We start from the raw sequence: 22,397 nt of genomic DNA, 5'->3' as shown, positions 1-22,397 counted from the left end.
GTAGTAGTAGTAGTAGTAGTAGTAGTAGTAGTAGTAGTAGTAGTAGAAGAAGAAAAAGAAGAAGTTCTTGTAGTATCTGTAGTAGTTGTAGAAGTAGAAGTAGTAGCGATAGTAATATGAGTAGTATTTGTTGTGTAGGGAGACAGGGTGCTAGTAGTAGTAGTGGTACTAGAAGTAGTAGTAGCAGCAGCGGCGGTAGTAGCCAGGATAGCAGTAGTAGCTGTTTGGGTATGCCTAGAACAAGTAGAAGTAATATTCTTCAAATATGCGAAAACACAGCCATCAACTTCTTTTCGATCAAGACTGGCAATATCAGAACCTAATTTGTTTCAGCTCCAGTCTTGTTTCTTTCACGAGCCATTTAATTGAGTTGGTGTAAAATGCTCAAAATAGTGCCTTTGGCACCAGGGCATGGTATTTGATGTTCCTTGTCTACATTGTCTTTTAAGAATATACCAAAACGGCGAGTATCACATCTTCTGGAATGCCACGTGTATTCCAGAAGAACCAGATCATCGAATGGAACCATCTTCCATCCCGTGACCAACTTTGAAAGCAGTCTAACCTTACAAGTTGGAACGGTATACAACTCTGTCCTACCACCATCCTTAACTGAACTGTAATATTGCCCTAGACCTTATCCCGCGTTTGAGTATCGATCTCCGACAAGCTAGCGATCATTGGACGGTCTGCTTGGCGCTACGTTCACAGTACCCTTCTTTCGCTGCCACTCACTTAGTCACGTCAGATTGAGGCATACCTATAAATGCCCGACCTCGGCAAGTGGCACGTCACTTATGAGTTGTCCTGCAGTAGCGGGAAGTCGGTGGCAATGGACATAGTGAGGGATTTACGCAGTGGTTATACTTACACTACACGGATTCCCATCTTTCAAGTAAGTGGGCGTATTTGTATTAACAAGCAAGAGGTAGTTAAGTTTATTAAGCTATAGAAAACAGAGCGAGAATGTGCCTGAATTATGTGTGTGATGTCAAAATGTCATTCAAATCCTGCAGTGTCTCTGACACAATGAATGTGTCTGTCTGTATGTGTCTGTCTGTCTGTGTGTGTGTGCGCGGGCGCGTTAACATTTCCAAAGTGATACTGAGGTAAATAACAGGCACACGATTAATCTAACTGCTATGATATCAACAATAAGTTCATGTTTCATTTTACGAAAAGGAAACCTTTGTTCAGCTTACAGTCTTGCCCAAGAGAAAAGCGTGACCGTCAATGTCGTGATCCGATCGCACTCTCCGATCAGCAATGGTCTACCTATATAAACGAAGCTAAGGCCGTGGCTTGTCTTGGCTTTGCTTCATAATCCAAAATCAATATAAATAGGACTTGATCAAGATGTTTCTACATCAGTGAATTAGTATCCATCAGCCATTATCACGATATTCCGCTCAAGACCTACCTTCAACGTAAATGATATCCTGAAGGCATTTGATGAAAAGGTGGACTGTTGCAGACAGTATGTTGTAAAACCATAGTCATCACGAGACGTGATTGAACTTTAGTCACCTCCTTCAGCAAATGTATGCAGTGGATCGAATGGTTCTGGGTTTCATTAGACTTTAAAAGCTGTCATTGTTTCACCTTTGGTAACAGATCATTACAAGTGGCAGAAATGCTATCAAATAAACGCGGGGAAACAGAAATTGATGTTTTATTTATTGTTTTATTCTGTCATACCATGTTGGAAAATACCAACACGTGGCTTCATGAAGGCGTGTTATTTCCTGTGTTTTAGTGATAGCGTCAGTACAGGGGGTTGACAACGGGTACATTAGTGCTTTGTCATGATGCCTACCATATCAATATGTAATTTTAACACGTTATGAAAGAACCGCTAATTAAAACAGGGCATCTCCAAAATACAGGTACAGGAAGTATTTTTCAAAACAGCTGTGTTTGGACTACACGACTGTTGACATGTTTCAACTCTGTGCATAGTTGTACACGGTCTAACCGTTTCAGGGTTTCATAACAGCTCATCGATTGCTCACAAGAACTATTGATGAAACATTTGCCGAAGTGATTGCGAAACTTGGGATAATTATATCCATTATCGACAATGTTTCATCAACATAATAGTTTATATATTGTTCTGTTGTCATAAGGAATGCTTATAAACTCGGTAATTACGTTATTGGAAGGTTAAATAGATACAATTCAGATACAATTGTCCTTACCACGTTTCTGTCGTTCCTGGACTTCAGAGTGATCAGGACTCAGTATGATTAATTCACTGAAATGTGGTTGGAGTTTCTCCACTAAATGACAAATTATATTTCAAGGAATTTACACGCAATGTCATGTTTACAATATAAGTAATTTCCATTTTTGATGCTGCAAATTGAAATCACAAAATTCGCCTCTATGATTGTCCTTGAACAAGGACCTTCTTTATCGTCTATGTCGTGAAAAAACGCAATAGTTTAATAATTGATTGTCATTTAGGATTCAACAAACACTCAACTCGATGGAGTAAATTTCATAAAAAATAACGATTTGGTAAAGAGCACCATCAAAACAGTTTGAAACGTTCAACTGTGCTTGTTGCTTCGTCGTGTTCAAAGAACATGTTTTAGGTATTGATGTCGGCAGTTCGCTACAAATGAATACCGAGGACATGGCATATTTCTGCTCCGATCAGAATTCGAAACCTACTCGTGTCGGGAAGAATAACGGAAATGCTATCTTCTTCATCCTCAATTTAACGTGAATATCGACAACAGTACTGAATAGGATCTGTTATACCGCATCTATAATATAACGGATTTTCCTGGAATCTGGAGGGACAATTACGCCATGATGATCAGCTGATAGGTGTGCCCTACATAATTATAAGCTTTGCGAATTTCTACGAGAGGATCTATACACAAAACAACCTAGATGTCATCTCTGGGTTGAACTCGTTCACAATTGATCGCTTTTTACTCTGAAATTGCTAACTCTTAAGTTTTCCGCCGAACAATATCGACAAACAGCGCATTACAGAACCTGATCTATATTTCTCCTTCTCTTACTCATATTAAAGGAATTATGAGGCTGTTTAAGATCAGTGTAAGATGACGTACTGATGGGAATGTCGTTTGCAAAAACATCATACGTTACACAACTGCCAAGCATATGACTCGATTACGTATGATTATGTTTTTAACATCGACATCGGGTATGATTAATGCGAAGCTCGCTGGATGCTTTGTATTGATACATAGCACTTAAACCAATATGCAGACGCCAAATATAGACACGCTACCATGTTCGTTTAAGGCAAATATTGCTTTAACATGGTGCAAAGATAGGGTTATTTGGTATGTGTTACCCGGATGGGGTTACAAGTTGTCGGCCGTGCAACTACCGCAAGACAATCTGAAGCAGCGGTTGTACAGCGTTCGTGGATAGGCCCTAGTTTTTCATCTGTGTCCTGCATGCTCTATAACTGAATCCAGTTTGATATGTGGGCAGCGATGGAAACAGACGTTGCTTTCAGAGTCATATTTCCCATTGTTTAACATAGCCTTCCTTCAGAAGACAAGTACAAACCCCAAAACCCCTTGCCCAATCGATAAAACGTCTTTGCTAAAGGAAGACCGAATCGATTGTATAATTCCATTATATCATGCATGTGTTTATGAATCATTGTAAAAATAATGAAAGTACCAGGTGTGAGTGTGTCTTTCTCCGATGGCAGCACCCGTCTCAAGGAGATGCAAATGTTGCTTTGTTCATCTGAAAATGTTCGGGTGCGCATGGTGAAGGTCAAAGAAGGGGAATTTCATCGGATATCATTTTGCCACCGATGCCTTGAAGTTTGAATTTTCATCCGCTTCTCTACCACAAACCTTTTTGAAAGCTTCACTCATGCCGTGAATGCTGTAGCCTCTCATCCAAAAACTTATACGCAAAGGTCTTTGAAATCTTGCTTAAAGGAGCATGGTCGATTGTATCTCAAAGGTTTTAAAATGCAAACCCGGAAGGCTGACGCTTTCGGAATATTGCTTCTCACGAAACCCAAAGTTAGTTTTGTGACACGTTCACGAGGCCTTATATCGAACACTGTGGGCCTTTTAGGTGGGTCTTTGTTACGTTCATGGTGATTCTGGATGCGCCAAGTAAAGCAGCAGTAGTTTGTGAAGGTGATAATTTCATGGTTGGTGAGAAAGCACCTTTGTTACTGTGTAAACTACTATGCTTCTTTGTAGTTATACACCTCCAACAGAATTACCCGTTATAGCGACTCACGTTTCCATTCAGGCAACGCTAACAGGTCATAGAGTGTGAACACACCATCCTAGTTTTGTTCCCAACTTTGGAACAAAAATAGAACCTTTGAATAATATTTCTGGTGGCATTAATCATGATAGTGTTCCAGGGATGGTCCCCAGGGAGTTGAGATTGGTAATATGTTGTGCCGCTGTGATTAACTGAGAGGGAAAAAACAATGAAGCATGCAAGTCGGGATGCACTATAGCGCAATATCAATACTGATAAAATAATATAGTATAATAATAATTATATTGCTCTCTCATAGTGACCGTGATGGTGACCGGTATTCCAATGGATTGTATGTTACAGAGACATCGAAGATGTAAAAATGTATATATCTCGAATTGTTCCAACCGAAGCTGCTTGTTCTGTCCGAACAGGTGTCATCAAGTCACGTTGCATTGTGTCCTATTTAATAAAGCGGAACGTGAAGACGTCTACCTAATGTACTCAACATGACATCAGAAACACCCTACTCACACGAGAGAAAGCAAGTCGACGAACTGATATCATGCTTTTCATAGATGTTTCAGAATAATGCATTATATATACAACCGTTTTGTCAGGGCAGGCGCTCATTTGTTGTAGTCACTGGATACATTCCATTTGATTACAATGTTTAACGCTCTCATGGGACTTTGCGTGTCAACCAGTTGTAAATATGCATGGGACTTACCTACATACGTATGCATGGGAGAACGTCATCTGACATCATGCATCATGCATTAATGTCCTCAGGTTGGACTATTGTCTGATGTTAATTCTGATTGTGGCCTCTCTGTTCCTGTTACTGAGTGCGATGTTTCAAATGAAACGAGTAAGGGTTGTGTTATGCAAACGTACACAATAGTAGAAGGAACAAAGCGATATCGTTGATGCATTCTGTTAGGAATTACAATATTGAAATATAGTCTATACTATCATGAAGATGACATACAAGGCCATATCAAACAATACCATGCCATACAAGAACATATGAGGCATACCATACATAGACATACCAAGAAAGGCCTTATGAGGAAAGGTCATACCAGGAAATGCAATCTGTAAGGCCATACAAGGCAGGCAGGGCAGGGCAGGGCAGGGCAGGGCAGGGCAGGGCAGGGCAGGGCAGGGCAGGGCAGGGCAGGGCAGGGCAGGGCAGGGCAGGGCAGGGCAGGGCAGGGTGATATGTAAGTTTGCTGAGACTTATTTCTCCAAAATGGACTATCACCTTGCTCCTCTTCTGGTTCAGCGCCAATGCCAGTGACCATAAGCGTTCCATAAAAGACGTTTGCCTTATTGCAAAGCCGACAAGATGAGGACGACATCTGTGAGGTGACTCCACGGCAGGCTACACCGACAAAACAACACCATGCTGCACTAAATAGCACGTGTTCTACGAATCAGAAAGTAGTTCTACGAATCAGAAAGTAGTCATCAGGCAAAACCCTTGTCAGGTTTACCTCCATATCGGACACACAAACGAGAGGCGCGGATGTCTAAGTTACCCCAGGTGTTGCCGAGTGCCTAGGACACGCCAAAAGCTTATGGTCGCGGTTCGATCTTGGTCCGTGGAGCCCCTTCTCACCATGGCAAGCGCCAGTGGGGGGGAGGGGGGGGGGGGGCACTCGTATATGCTAATAAGAGTCAATTGTCAGGTCGGTGCCCAACTTATCTTTGCTTGCCAGTATTATTGTTCGCCTGCTGTAAGTAAGCATTTACAGATACGTTGATACTTATGTCTGTTATCTTATATCTTATCATTATTATTTCATAAATGTCCGCATATATTAATGAATCATATAATCTGCAGTAAACCTCCATTTACTGACTTGAACTAGATCGTATCAATATTCGGAGTGTCAAACCATGTAATGGAAGTGATGTTTACTAAAAAATGTCCCCGTTATATACACAATAATAGTTTTGCCCAGTTCGGGTCTCCACACACACCTCATCCCCATGCCTCTACACGCTGCTGTTTTTTGCCCAGTTCGGGCCTCCATACATCTCATCCCAATTCTAGTATACGCCGGAATATTTGTCCAGGTCGGGCCTCCATACACACATGATCCTGTGACCGCGTTATTCCAGACTGATGTAAATAATGAAGTTTTATCGGAAAAATATTCATAGTTTGATCAAATAAATGACGGCTCATAAACAGAACACGACTAATCGTGAAGTTCATTGAGTTCGCTGTATTCTGCTTAGCGTAAATAACAAGCAACATGATGGCTTCAGGGTTAGATCTATATTGATCGAACTAAAAGCTACACAGAAAATACCATGCATATATATGAGGAAATAGATCATAACATAAATACAATCTATCCCCTGATTCAAGATAAATAATAAGACACATCGGAAATTGCATTTTACGTTGTCAAATAGAACAATACAACAACCATGTATTATCCGTGTATATTTACTTATCCTGAGGTATGATACAAACTGTTCAATCCAGACTGCGTATGTTTACTTCATCAGAAATGGTGAATTATTATCACATTTGAAGTTAGATCGGACGTATTGCATGCCCTTTCATATAAATCTTATGCTTTGACGTAACATTAACTTTTGGATAAATTGAGTTTTAAGATATTAAGACTTGGATGTACGTTTTTCTATCAGTTTTAAATAACGATCGCCAGAAATGCGAGAAAATCTTCCCGCAAATTTGTTTCAAGGCTACAAAAGCATGTCGAAGGCCAAAAGCAAGGACCGTAATCGTTACTGCGTCTATAAGGAGAGAATTCAAGGGCCAAATGCCAATACCTTTGACCATCGATGAAATAACACTAACTGGATGTGATTACATAGCAGTAGAGCCTGCGTCAAACCCAAATTGATCACGGCAGAAATTTTGTCTCTGACCAAAGTTGCTGCCGAAGCCTTTTAAAAGATTTCTGATTTTATACCGACAGAGGAAAAGTGAGCACCTACGCAACTTCCTTACAGGTTAACAAGAGCATGTGGAAGCTCAAATAACCATTGCAAATTTATATGTATTAACATTTACCAATGTAGATACAACTCATGATCCATTCATGTAACCTCCTATTCTGTCATGGGGGTTCATACGGTTGGTCGGAGATGTTCCGAATGAATGAGAATTAGAATTCTTTCCTGCTGACATTATGATAATACTTTTAATTGTATTCATTTGGATACACATTGACGTCATGACATTTCACATGAATAAATACTCCATAATGTGAGTCCGTTCAACCGATTCACATTATCTGAAAATACTCTTGTGTGTTGCATGTATAACATGAACTGAATATACTTTCGTAATTTTTAACTAATATGTGTAACGCCACGTTGGATGTTATTTCAGTCATGAAGTGGCGTGGCATTTATTTATTATGGTTATCCAGAACCACACGAAGACAGCTGATCATGAACAGAGCGATAAACAGAGCGATAAACAGAGTCAACCCACCTCGAATGATCACTGGATCATTAACATGGAGGATCCATGACCTCGTCGCCATTATAGTCAGGCACAGAAGGTTAAGATAACCGAGATTCTTAATTACTAAACAAATAATGCATTAATTCTTCTATATGCATATGAACATTAAATTCGTCTTTACAAAAGATAACGATATCTAGTCCAAAACTGATTTTAATCTCTTGTTCTTCCGTCTGAAGGGCATGTGCATGTCAGCTTCTTTTATGTGTATAACACGACGTTTCGGAGGGTATGCTTGCTCCTTCATTCACTATTCGCAAAAAAGAAGTTGACATCCACAACTATAGTTTTTCTCACTTGTGGTTGGAGAACAATGCTCATTTCAAGAAGCGTCATAGTCAGAAGACCACGATGAGTTCATACGATCTATGATCTTTGTTTCCCATAAGCCGGTTTCACGCAACTAACTGAAACTACTGACACTACCATATACATATATTCCACGTATTTATTGCCTATTCATTCGAAACTTTCTCCACTGGTAAAATTATTTCACAGTTTTCGAATAATAACGTACCTTACTTAAGTATTTAAGTTAATTTTTAAAAGGACATCACAGTAACCAAATCCTTTGCATTTCATCGTTGTTGTGTTAATACTCCTTTGAAGACAGCTAGATGTGAAACACACTCTACAGTGGGTTTGTTCACGACGTCATGTTGTAAAACCGAATCCTGTCTCTGAAAGACACCTGTCACCCAAGATTTAACCGACAAACACACATTTGAATAAAACGGGGGCACATAAAATACTGATCGTACCAGTAAAACCCTGCCACATTTTACGAGGGTGACTTAGTGCCCTCTCTGTTCAAAGTGATTTCATTTAGTCTAGCAGACAGCGTTTGGTGTGGACGTTCTTCTAGTCGTATCGATCGTTCCTGGCTCCTATCCCATTCCTCAAAAGACAGTAACAATCAAGGGGGACAATCCTTTGTTCTTTTTGCATGTGGTATTGATGTTGCGTGGGCAATCAAAGTAAGTTGCAATCAGAATGGCCAGTTGTCTGCTCTTCCGGTGTTTGAACATTCTTTCCATTGCCGTGCAGCTTAACTTCCAGCAGCACCTTTATTGACGGGATGCGCCAAATTAAATTCCTGTTCAAGTAGACATCTGTTTCCCTGCTGACGCCTGTGCACATCCCCCGAAGCAGCTGCGTGTGTCTGGTGTTCTGTAGGTTTACCTTCAGTCGCTGTGCACATGCAAATAGAAGCGCTTGTTTCACCATTTGGCAAATCAATTTAATGTGGAATTCATGCAAACGGGAACTCATCACGCGCAGCAGTTTGCTGTGGCTCTGGAAATAGAGAACGTCGGGATGCAAAATAATAGCCAAATGTTATTGGAAGAAGGTGGATTGAGCCATGTGGAGAATGGTTGTGTCCATACACCGACTGCTGGAATCAATCCCGCATGTGTATCTTCTTACCGATGTACCTGCAATCCCTGGCTTTGGCACGCACACTTTTGTGCGTGTCCTTTATTCATGGCTTCCTGTTTCTAGTCATCTTTAGCTGTTGAGTAATGAGGACAGGGCTATAAATTATTTACCTACCTGAAAGTATGCTTGTCTTGGATTTCAGTTTTCAACAATATGCTGGACCAGCACAAACAGCGACCTGGGATTTTGCCTTGCGGCCTGTCGTTGTGGTATATTTTTTATATAGAAAGCATTAGGTGAATGTAGAATGATATCAGTTACATATCCAGATTGCAGCACACTTGAAAGTGCATATCGAAAAATGTTGGTGTGGTTTTATCAAAAAGGGGATTTAGCATCCCCCGCGTCTATTTCTGGTCTACCCGTCTTCCCTTATGAGTCTGTTGATGATCTCATCTATTCAAGTATACAATGAAAACACATTAGCTGGCTGAAGTAGATTAATATTTGTGTACACAACAGTTTCACTCACTCACTCTAGAGTCGCTTTGAGGTAATAGCGTTCGCCCCAACTCACATAGCGCTATATAAATGCATAATTTCTTCTTCTTATTATTTACATGTCTATGGTACAGTGGGTGAAACTCATTTTGGATAGTTGCCGCCGTGATATTTTTGGAATATTACTAAAAGCAGCGCGACATCTTTCTCACTCGCTCACCTGCTTATGTCGATAGAGTGTGTGATATATTTTGATGTGAAGATAGATATTTGATTTCAGTGATTCCAGTGCTGGTTCACATCTGTTAATCGCATGACGTCATCCTCACCGCACTGAGCGAATCCTACAGGGCGGAACGTGTCGCGGTGTCCGCCACTGTGCAGGTCACGAGGCTCAATGTGATTTATTGTTGGGGATCATGCAACATTCGACCTGACTCGGTAATCCTGCCACTAAGCATTCGTCGTTCTTTGGCTGACTCAAAAACATGTAAAGAGTAATCCCTTTACATGGATATAGCAAAGTTGTACACTGAAAAAGGTCTCATTCAATTGCAAAACAACAAAGCATTAACTTTGTAAACCAAACATTCCTTAACACATGCGGAATGGTTTTACCTTGGTGTTTCACTTTTTGTCTTTGCACATACCCAATCTAACCTAGATGTTACAGCGGTCTCATATGGCATAACACATAGCCATTTTTTCCCCGCCTTGGTATTGTAAGGATATTGCTGAAAGCGTCAAAGGATACGATACTCGCAAGCACTCCAACTCGCCATCCCACTCACTCACTCACTCATGATTACGTACCCTCTTGTCCTTCACCCAATACTATCTGTGACACCACAGCCTGCATAGGTCTATCAAAGAACGCTGAATGATTTGCCTCGATAAAACTTACTGGTAACGCACACTAAGCCAGCAGCAATGTCTGCTTGCCTATGGAACAGCCCTTGGTCATTAGAGTATCAGAATACAGAAAGACCAGATTATTTGTTCGGTCCAGTAGTAACACTCACCAGGTTTAACGACATCTCACCGTACATGTATGTCTAGTGACAATGGGTTACTTGAAGCTAATGTTTTATACCATGGAGACATTTTATGGCGGGTCTTTCTATAACGGTTGGTGATAATGTGCATGTCAGTCTCTCCTTAAGACTTGGTTTTCATTTTCTGTCCTTTTAACATTGTAATCGTACAAGGCTAATGAACAACATCTTGCTTTTTGCACTTATTTACTTTCACAGATGGTACATGGCAACATTCTTTTGAATAATTATTCCATTTCAGATTGCATATTTGTACAGTTTTAGCTCGCTGGGTCTAGTGTTCTAGGTGATGTTTCTTGGCCAGGATTCCTGTCCATGAAAGTGTAGCTAAGCTACTCCCTAAATAGTTTAGTCAGGAATAGTGTCTTCGTGCCTTTAGGATAAGACGTAATCACGAAGTGATCCTATCTTTCTACACTTTCTGCATTCTTCCTATCGACATTCTTACCCCGAAACATAGCATGAACAAACAAATACGACGTCATGTTGTGTTCGTCTAGGATTTATTAGAAGTCCAAACCTCTTCTAGTATTTATCCTCAGCGGTCTCATATCATATGTTAGGATAGCCTAGCGTTTGGATACTTTTCGACCATAAGGTAGGACACATATCCAAGACGATATGACCAAATTTAAGATATCCTTGGGCTATGGTCCTTTCGAGGAAAGGGGCCCCGGATAACAACATTTAAGGTCTCAACAGAGCTCTCTAAAATCGTCTGTTGGACATGTGGGATACATTTTCAAATTTGAAGCACCAATGAGAAATACGTGATTAGTCTTTGGGTGTGGTTTTGACTGATTCAGTCGGTGCAGCAGAATACGCACATCCACACAATTTCATAGCGATCCACAAGCACGTTCTTAAGATATCCTTGGTATCGTAACGATAGGCTTTGTTTTTAGCAATTTTTTTGTTACCTTTATTCAGATACTCAAGGACGTCCCGCTGACGAATAGTTCTTTAATCATTCATTATAAATACCTTAGTCAATTACTTTCAGCAAGATGAGTGCATAGACAACGAGGACAAGTGTTGCATTCACTTGATCCTTAATAACCTAAAGGAGACAGAAAATAAAGCTTCAAGTGCACCATCATGACGACAAAAGCTGTAATCCATGGCAATGTTTCATTAAAATCATTTTTTAATATGTGGGAGAACAATTTGGCTATGGGCACGACACGGTCTGGCAAACGTGCAACAGAACACAGCGGAGAAAAAAGATGTTGTCGGCGAGGGTTTATTTTAAGCCATGAAAGCACTTACAAGATGAAACGGCCCTAAGTTTGGAAACCTTTTAACATGTTAGCAAACGCGACATCTTGAGGTTGAGAGCTTTCAAGATTATTCATGAATCTCCCATTAACTGTTTTCTTGCAGGTACTTCTGATCGTTCATGTGTCTTATTATTGTTTTTGTGTGTGAATATTACAGTTCAGTATTGTTTCATTTGACAGAACGTTCATTATTCTCGCAATCAATATTTCTCCTTGTATCTAAGTATGTGGGAAATTGTGTTTTTATGCGATTGAGGGATTCTGCTCTCTGGTATGTGACATGTCGGATATGTTCCCTAAAAGCCGTCAGATGAACGCTCTGAACGAGATATGGCGTCAACAAACTGATTACTTTCAGAGCAAACCTCTGAAGCGATGAGTCACGATGATTGATTGTCTTTGTTCATTTAACGTCTTCAGTATTAAAAGGAACTGAAAGTTCCAACACAAATGCTTAGGAGCATAATACGATAGAAATCACATCACCGTGTCATTTTAAGACACTATGAAGGCATTTCCTGAACTGGTTCCTGGAACACTGGCAATGTACATACTGGAGCATCATTGAAAACTGAACCATTGAAAGTGACTGAATCATGAATCGTATTTATGTCTTTCGCATGTATATAGACGCTTTATTCAGAATAATCAGTGATTATCAAGTGAATTTGATTGATTTTATGGAACTGAACACCTGTACTAATGATTTAAAAGGATGCATTTTTAAGTTCAGTTTTCTTTGAGTATTTCTAAAGCTCTCAATCATCATGTCCCCCGGCCGAGAGCTACTGTATGCGGTTGACTATTACACTGTGTCCTTTGTGTTGAGCAGTCGAGATGCAGTGTGTTTACTGAACTCACTGACCGACGTCCAACGGAACTGTAATGTCTGTGAAAGGACAAGCTTCCTGCTATTCCGGAATGCCATGCATGTGTGACTAAACGCCACTGCCGGACACATGACGTGACACCTTTAAAAGCTGATGCGACGCCATCAATGGCCAGGATGTTTGCGAAAATCTTTCATCAAGTACTAGTCTAAACAATTGCAAATTGTGTACCAGTGCGTGGTGACCTGACGATAAAAATAGCTTACACACTGACTACTTCTCACCAGTGAAGGTATCACACTGTGGAAATCCCAAATGAAACAACTATCTTTTGCTATATACATACTTGACGTTCTTTCTTCCATGTTGTAATTGTCATTTCACGTTTCTACATTGACCTATTCCAATGATATTTTTAAGAAACAAGAAAAATATTATTTCAATAACAATTTCTTTGTCGTATTCCTGGCATTTTTCTTTGTAAGTGTCCGAAACACTGTGTCCGTATAATCTGACATTAATTTGACAGAAAGGAAACACCGCTTCTTCTTCCAGAACAGATGGTCTTCAGGAAATTGATCTATCTGTACTGCATAGGAAATCATTCTTTCACGTCCTCATCGACATAAACAATGTGAAGCTGTGATAATTCAACACTAGGCACGCACTGCCTCAAACATGGCTTGTAGTCCAGAGGAAGTAATTACAAGAAAATCGTACTACCCTGGGGACAACTGAATTAATTGATTATTCCTTCTACAGTTTATTGGTGGCAATAAATATTTGATACGACACGTATGTGCTGTAAGGTATCACAGTGGCGATAATCATCTCCTATAACGGTTCTCAGTCGGTATCACACATATCACAGACGGACTCAAATCAGACCGTCTGGATCTCAACGCCTGAGGATGAACCTGCCTTGTGGTATTTTGTTACTGCTGCAGTTTAATGAACATCGGGACAGATTGTACGTTCGTTAAAAAATGCTCTAATGTTTACTGATACTTTCTGATAAAGCATACCTACCTTGTCCTCTTGCGTTCGTGTGAGTCCACACATTTCAAGTATGGTAGACAGATGTAAAAATGCATCTTCTTCATTTGCATATTGGCTGCACAAATCAATTTGTTCGGGCGAGTAAATATCTAAGACCTTCTACTTTTCTTTGGAAGAGTCATTTTCAATTATCAGTTATCCCCATGATCAGTTATCAGCTATGGGAGCCCTGTGGTCTTTGTCGTTGTATCTATCAATAAGACTTCATTACTAACCGTTTTGAGACAAACAAGCACTAGATGTGGTTTTCGTGCCGTGCATGAAGTTCCATATGGCCTTTCTTTCATTCTGTTTTTCAAAGGAACGATAGTGGGTAATTTGAGCTGGTTGTTAATTTGTCTGTTTGCTTGTTTGTTTTCTTTATCGTTCAACGACGCACTCAGCAATAGTTCTGCTATATGACCTTGGGCTGTAAATAATCGAGTCTGGATCAGATAATCCAGTGATCAGTATCAATCTAAGCAGTTGGGATACGATGATATATATCATTCGTGTCAGTGAGTCTGATCACCCATCCAGAGCTCTTTGTGATGACTATTCGGATTATGTGTTCACCAAGCAACCTGTCTGATTTGAGGACACATACAGCGGCATACATACTTACACAGGCGTATCTTTGTAGTATATACACCAACCACGATAACCCAGTCCATATACACTAATAACTTAGCAGTCTGTCATGCTTGTGGCAGTGTCATTAGCTAATGGGGAATACAGCAGGGTTTGTTCCTAACGAACGTATATTTTGTTTAAAAAGGCAACCCTAAATTACACTAATAGACACGCTACGACAAATGTTGCAATCCTACTGGAAAAGTGGAAATGTCCTTTTTGTTTGTTTGTTGTTTTATGCTGTATTTAACGATGCTCCAACTACAGGGCCGCTGTCTGTAAACAGTTGTGATCCGTCTAGTGTATGCACACCTTATAGAAATGCATACATCCTAAGTCACACCTTCATGCAGGCATTGTCTCCTGATATATGCTGACATTGTTAACAACGGACATGCAATATATGTTGACATTGGACATTGCAATAAATTAAGATGATAAACCAACACTCTGTCTGGAAGCATGTGGTTGCATTATGTCAGGGTGACGTTAGAGAGCAATATGTCTTCTTTCATGTACATTTTGAAAACATTCCAAATTATGACAGTCATTTTGAATTAATAAGAAGTTCTATATTATTTGTAACAAGTGGGTAAATGTATATAATTTAACATCGCATCGTCAATATTTCAAGCCATATATCGATGAGAAAAGTAAGCTTTTAGTAAATACTTGTCTACAAAAGGCAATAAAACACACCATGTCACAATTAAAAACATAAGAATTACGAAAAATCAAAACTAGGCCGAAGACCACTCGTAAACAAGTCTTTGGAACGAAGTTTCAGAACTACTTCTTGTCCTTTTTAAATTGATGAAGTCAAGCACTTAACGCCATCAAAAGAATATAGAAGGTTTTGCTCCTTTCATGTGTCATGTAATTCACACACGCCATTTTAATCTTGCGTACAAAAACTAGATATTATTGTGTGACTTGCAAGATTTTAATTTGCAAATTCACTTAGCTGACGTCTATGATTCTCTTAAGTCTTTTTAAATACTATTTTAACATGACGTTTACGGTGATAATACAAGAGTGATGTTATTTACTATTTTTGTAAATAATGATTGGATAAAATTTACATTTGTTTTCTAATGCACTAAACGGTATGAAACAGATGTTCTGCAAAGTTAGCACAAACGTATAATATTCCTTCAGAGAAAACATAAAAGGGCTTTACAAAGGACGAAAGAAGACGTGATAATAACGTACGCCTTCTTGCTCATTTGTATTTCAAACCTCATACAGTCTTGCAATTACTGTTCCTTTGTGGCACACATGCCCTTACGAGTAGCATCTTAAAATAAATCAAATTCGCGTTAGATTTCAAAAGTTCCGGTTTCGCAAAAGTGTTACTGCCACAACAGTCACCAACAACGCAGCAACGCCAATCATTGAAACTATTCCACGTACGCAAATAGCTCCATAAAACTCATTCAGAGCCTGTCCAACACCTAGGGATTCATTAGAAAACCAGTAATGAGGTGCCTTCCTGTATCGTAGTGGTTATGTCTGTGTTACGAAATAACCTAAAACGAGCAATGAAACGTGCCAAATTGCTGATCATTGATCATGATTTGACACAAACCGTCATTACACTGTTACAAAACACAATAATCAGCCTCTGTGCACCTGTGTCATTGAAGACGACAGAACACCTATCAGAGTCCACATATTCTTCTTGACTAACGAATGAATGACTAATAGGCAATTATTGTCAATGTTCCCCTCTAATGATCATTACCGTTCTCAACACTGACGCCTACATATGATCAACTTCAAAAATGTAAATTATAATGTTGGTCGCACGTACATACATACATCGACTCATCATTCCATAACATTTCATAGCAAGAGGGACGTGAATAAGCATAATGAGGTCATACACATTATATCGTTACTGAAGACGTATCAGAAAAGGTTTGTTTTCCCACGACGTATAGTAACGTTGACAGTCATAAGTCATGCTTCACGCTGATCATCAAATGATGGAGATAATTATCTTCCAAGAGTCATGTTTGGTTTTCTCTTTATTAGCCAAGTTATATTTGAGTCTGGATTTAAGTGATCTCTTGTATCTTGTTCACTGACAGAAATGGATTACAACATTCACAACGCAAATTGAAATTTCAGTAGCCATCGTTGAGAACGTTGTTTTGTCATAAAAAGAAAACATTGGACTGGGAATACCGCTAGTATGTTATGAATTAAATATTATTAATCATTTCATAATGTCCATGATTCTACAGCACGGACATTTTTTAATCCGGATTTCACATCATGTACATATTAACAGGTTTGCACTCTGCTGAAGAAACATTGAAAGTTGGCTATCTGTCGTCAAGTTTCAAGGTCATACAATGTAAGAACTACCTATGGCTATGATTAATACATGGCCATCTTGAAGCCGGCATGCGTGCAAAAAATGAAATAATCACAGATATTGTTTTCAGGAGTGTGGGTGTGTTTTTGTTCAGCTGCATGTCTGACAACAGGACAAAACCCAATGTGAATAACAGTGGGATGACAATATGAAACATGCACGAATGCATCATGCTTATTGATTACGCAAACAATAGCGCCGTGATAATGAAATATACAAACAGTACCTGTAAACCTCTCTAGACATCACCAACAAAGGAGCGGCGGTAATTGTATCTGAAGCTAAGAACGCAGGATAGTGCACCTGTGTGTTTTTCAATAAGAACGTATCTTCGTGGATAAATAAAGAAGGTGTTTCTGCACACAGCTGCTTTAAGTATTAATAAGTCGGATAAGTTTTTAGCATCAGAGTATAATTGGTTATTATCGACTGTCAGCTTCGTCATGGGTCTCTTAACGCACCTGAGGTAAAATGTCTGGGTCATTCCCACGATCTGACTGTGTGGTCGGATGTTTCTACGTAGTATCTTGTGGCTAGACACTTCCTGTAACTTTCACCTTTATGATTTATTTTCAAAAACGGAAGTCGTTTGCGGTTTCACGAGTTAAGAACGTGTCTTATCATAATCGATGACAGCAAAATTAATATTTTCACGTGTTGTCTTTTGTTAGTTTATTCACTTTATACATGATATGGGGCAGTGAGGTAGCAGAGTGGTTAACGCGAATCTCCAGGTTCGTTTCCAAACATTGGTACAATGTATAAAACCTTTCTCTGGTGTTCCAGACTTTATACTGCTGGATTGGGTTAAACCATAAGACAGCGCCTGTTACTGAGTATTGATCTGAAGCGATATAAAACTATATTCATATTCATACTCGCTGTGTTACATTGAAGATATACTACATTTGACGTAAGTTATATATTCTGTTGATACTGTACTTTAAGTAATTACTGCATGTTATCCTCTCTGGATAACCTCAAATTGTGATGTAGTCACTGACCGTCATTGTACTGTACGTGGTGTGTCTCATTCACGTCTGTTCAGCTCACGGAAATGTTATCTCTCTCCAAAAAAACATAGGATGTAACCCACCCACCCTTTTTCCTAACCAACCGAGCGCCTAGCCACCAACGAACCAGACTGCAAGGAACCTCTCATGCAACCATTCGACCAACTATGCTCCCATTTATTTAAACAACCATCCACCCATCACACCGATCGAACGACGGACCAAACGACCAACCAATTACCAACGAGTCAACCGAAAATTCCAACCAACTTACGAACCAACTGCCGATCCATCCGGCCGACAGATAGATCAACCAATAATACTACCATCCAAACATCCAGCCAACAACGTAGACAGTAGACAACCAGCCTACCGACTAAACAACCGATCAACCAACCAGTCAGCTAACTATCTCCTATACAACCTACGAACCAACCTGTTTACCAACCTGCATTTGCTCGTAGTCCATTAATCTCACCGTGTTTCCAGGAACTGTAGATCAGGCTTCCCTCAATCTTTATAGGCGTGACATAATCGGTCAGCGCTATTCCTGTGGCTCATTTACACGAGTTACCAAACTTCTTCAAGAAGAATATCTCTGACAGTTCTCACGGCTATTCTGCAGTCTTTGGTAATGCATCTCTATAAATAGCTCCTATGTCTTGACGTACGTCTCTATGTGAATACACAGATGCCTGCCACGTTGGGTTCGCCATTCAAAATGTGATGCAAATTATGGCTGCAAGAATGTTAATATTTCGGCCTCACAGAATTAGGCAGATAAAGTTCACCAATCAGTTCTACACAGCTCAGCACAGACAACAACCTGTATATGGCATAGGGAAGTTATCACTAAATCGTTATCATATTCCTTTCAATAAACACAAGAAAAAACAACTAAATTCAAAGTTCACTACGACTTGCCTTCTTGCAAAAACCGAACACCAAAGACTTACCAAATGTCTACTTGCACTTGTCACTCTGCGTGTCGTTCTTATATATGGAGTATGCCAGTGAGACCTTACAAGTCCATATCTTGTCTGAAGATTAATGTTATGATGGATGTAAAAGAAGTTTAGCTGATAGCATTCTTATAAATCAATAACCCTGGCCACGCTGATCGATAATTTGGTGGTGATGATGTGCCAATGGGTTAAAGGACTCTGCCATCCGCTGCTCAGTGTTGCGTCAACCTCGAATCCATGAGCCATATTATGATCCGTGATTTGCCATCCTCTTCCATGTCAAAGTGGTTACCGCCTGCGATCCATGTCTCTTTATGCAGCTCTGCTATTACAAGCTGACAGGCTCTTGTAGCAAAATGTTCTTCAAAGTCTCTGACTCAGCCAATCAAGAATCCAGTTGGGAGGTATCCAACAGTTAGATCATGAGTGTCATATCATTCACAGTAACCTCAAAGCGATGTGGTTTTGTCAGTGCGCTTTGGCAGTTACTGAGTTAGTTATGTATATTTTCTGTTGCCCTTTTCAGGCCTGAGTATGCGCACATGCAGGGGCCTTCTGGAAGCTGTGACTCGGCGGAAACTATGGGATACACGGAGCTTACATGATACAAAATACAAGCGATGTCTAAACGTCGTCGACTTAATTGGAATTGGTGAGTAAATCTTCGATTGTGCTTACACGAATAATCGACTTTCATACTGGCCACCAATATCTCTTCGTGGGGTTTTCCAATAACTCCAGGGTAAGGTTTTGCTTACTTGGCCCAGACGGTATATAAAAGAACCTTCTGCGCCTACGGCACGCTTACACACTTACACACTTACACGCTTACACGCTGACACTCTTACACCCTTACACGCTTACACGCTTACACACTTACACGCTTAAACACTTACACGCTTACGCGCTTACATACATACATACATGCATGCATGCATGCATGCATGCATGCATGCATGCATGCATACATACATACATACATACATACATACATACATACATACATACATACATACATACATACATACATACATACATACATACATACATACATACATACATACATACATACATACATAGCCATAAATCAACTTAATGGATGAAGTGGTCAAGTTATGTTCATAGTTCATGGTTCAAATCATCGAACCTCGATCAGTGTTAGACTTTGCTCGTTATATTAATCAGGGGTTTGCTGCTCCACACTACAGAACAAACTAGTCATCAGTCACCGCAGTGGATGCTACATGATAACGCTGATGACTGGTCCTAGCACAGTCACCTATATTCTAAGATTGGTATTGGAACCAGAAACAGATAGACAGTGGTTCCAGTGACAAACACGTCTGATAAATTCACTATCAGCCAACGATCCTTCTAGCAACCGATTGAGCAAACAAAAGAGAACCCGTGAGTGTGTTGAACTAAACATTGTAAGAGTTTCCCTTTGTCAATGGTGCAGCTATAGCGGCCAGTTTGAGAGCTTGTTTGTGCACCATCAACGTAAAGACTCAATGTCAAGTGCCCCTCCATTTAAGAACTATCTGCGCTAAGCTCGATATTTCGCCATTTTTTTTTAGCCTTTAACTACAAGCACGTACTCCTTGTGACGTATTCTCCCCGACTAAAACATCTATAAATACAACAGCAGAACCCTAAACACTCGAATGGAAAAGAAAACATAACACATTTGGACATGCGCCAGTATTGACCGATGAATCTAAGGTCTTATTTGTTCATATAGGAAAGAAATTCGGCCTTGCACGTAAAACGGCCCTTACTCTACAATCGTGCTTGTCTTCCTATACAAGACAGCAGAAAGAATAGCAAAATAATTTTAACGATTTTAACGCTCCAATAATAGATAGATCGTTGCCCGTGGCACCTGAATGTCTGTGAGGAGGTTTCCGTAGGCACGAACAACGTGCATGTCAGGAAAAAACATTTGGATCTCTGTCAATGTCAAAACCAGTTCTGAATCTCACTAAGGTTTGTTTAAGGTACCGCTAGACTATGAGTTCAAATATGGTCGTGACATGACAGTTCTGAGTTCACGGTACAAACCGGAATGCAAGTCAGTTAAAATTTAAGCATTATTTGAGTTCCATGAATAAAAACATTGAAAATGGAAAATTACCGAGACACAGACTATAACAAGCACCTCGTTATAATATTCCGCAACTTTACTGCTAAAACATCGAGAAACGTATTTAAGACATCACGCTATTTCCTAATGTTTGGTAAGATCAATGCCATTTTTAATATCAATGTACATGTGCTCGTTACGCAACTGAGCCCGGACCACATATCTGGAGGAGTGTGTGTAAAATGTGTGGGCCGTATTCATCATTTAACGTTATTCTGGATCAGTAGGTCTTGCCTAGACTCCCCACTGGCAATATGTAGCACATCATTCAGGATCCGTTAGTCTTGCTCACTCTCCGTACTCGCCCTGTGTAGCACATTACATTATTCTGGATCCGTTAGTCTTGCTCACTCTCCGTACTCGCCCTGTGTAGCACATTACATTATTCTGATCCGTTAGTCTTGCTCACTCTCCGTACTCGCCCTGTGTTGCACATTGCATTATTGCGGATTCGTTCCTCTCTCTCTCTCTCTCTCACTCTCCCTACTCGCCCTGTGTAGCACATTACATTATTCTGGATCCGTTAGCCTTGCCAGTTCTAACTATTCGCCCCATGTAACTCATTACGGTTCTTTGGATCCATTAGTCTTGCCCACACTATCCTTACCGAATGAGACTTATTTTTAGAGTAATATATTCTTTTGAGGTATGCAATTTCCAACTATAAGCACCGCGTAAACAACTATGCATCGCGTTATGGTCGTTGTTGATAAGTTGAAAACGACAGCATTAATGAACCAATTTGTGATTGTTAGACTTCCACCTGGTAACGTGTGATAACACTGCCAATAGCCACACTTGTTGTGAAGCCGACATACACACCAGATCAATTCCAAACTTCACACATCACTGCTCATACATGAATACATGTTGGAATCACGTGGGATGAAGTCACTGTGAAATATCATGTTACTTTTGCTAGACATGACGCAAGCGTTGGCTGCTGTTTGCGTTACATTAACCATCCCTGAATACTTGTAGTTTGCAGACTACACGACCAGATGTCGAAGGGATATTCTTTATGACCTGCGAGTGAATTCCAACTTTCAGTTCAAATCCAAGTACCATCGGCCCTATATCTGGACTGGAGATGGAAGACATGGGAATAATATTCCAAAAATCCAAAGTCCCAGAATATTATTGAGAGCAATACTTACTGGTGACTGGTGATGTACAATGTTTGAAGCCCATTTCTGGTGTTCCCAGACGTGATGTTGAGGGAATATTGCTAAAAGCGGCGTAAAACCCATTCAGTCAGTCAGATTTTACACGTTTTACACCATCTCCATTTAAAAGTGCGGGGTATCCCTCAGATCTATCAAGAAGGTATTATTGTTTTTGATGTGCTATGCATCCTCACTGGTTATCCCCACCATGTGGATCGTCTAGGAATACCCTTCATCACATGTCAACGTAGTACCTTTAGTATTCAAAG

The 22,397-nt window shown here is 40.0% G+C and overlaps 1 protein-coding gene across 1 annotated transcript in view; it reads left to right on the top strand.

Moving 5' to 3' along the window:
* The first annotated feature begins 729 nt into the window (after window positions 1-729).
* Window positions 730-22,397, top strand: part of LOC137268884 (high affinity cationic amino acid transporter 1-like) — a 50,876-nt gene continuing 29,208 nt past the window's right edge. Inside the window, exons 1-2 of the mRNA XM_067803472.1 lie at window positions 730-895; window positions 19,346-19,471. Of these exons, the coding sequence (XP_067659573.1) occupies window positions 19,354-19,471 (118 nt within the window). The 5' untranslated portion in view covers window positions 730-895; window positions 19,346-19,353. The remainder of the gene's footprint in view (window positions 896-19,345; window positions 19,472-22,397) is intronic.

This window comes from Haliotis asinina, chromosome 16, assembly GCF_037392515.1.
Source record: "Haliotis asinina isolate JCU_RB_2024 chromosome 16, JCU_Hal_asi_v2, whole genome shotgun sequence".
Taxonomy (NCBI): Eukaryota; Metazoa; Mollusca; class Gastropoda; order Lepetellida; family Haliotidae; genus Haliotis; species Haliotis asinina.
The sequence above is the reverse complement of the archived record's forward strand: the minus strand, read 5'-3'. Positions and strand labels throughout refer to the sequence as shown.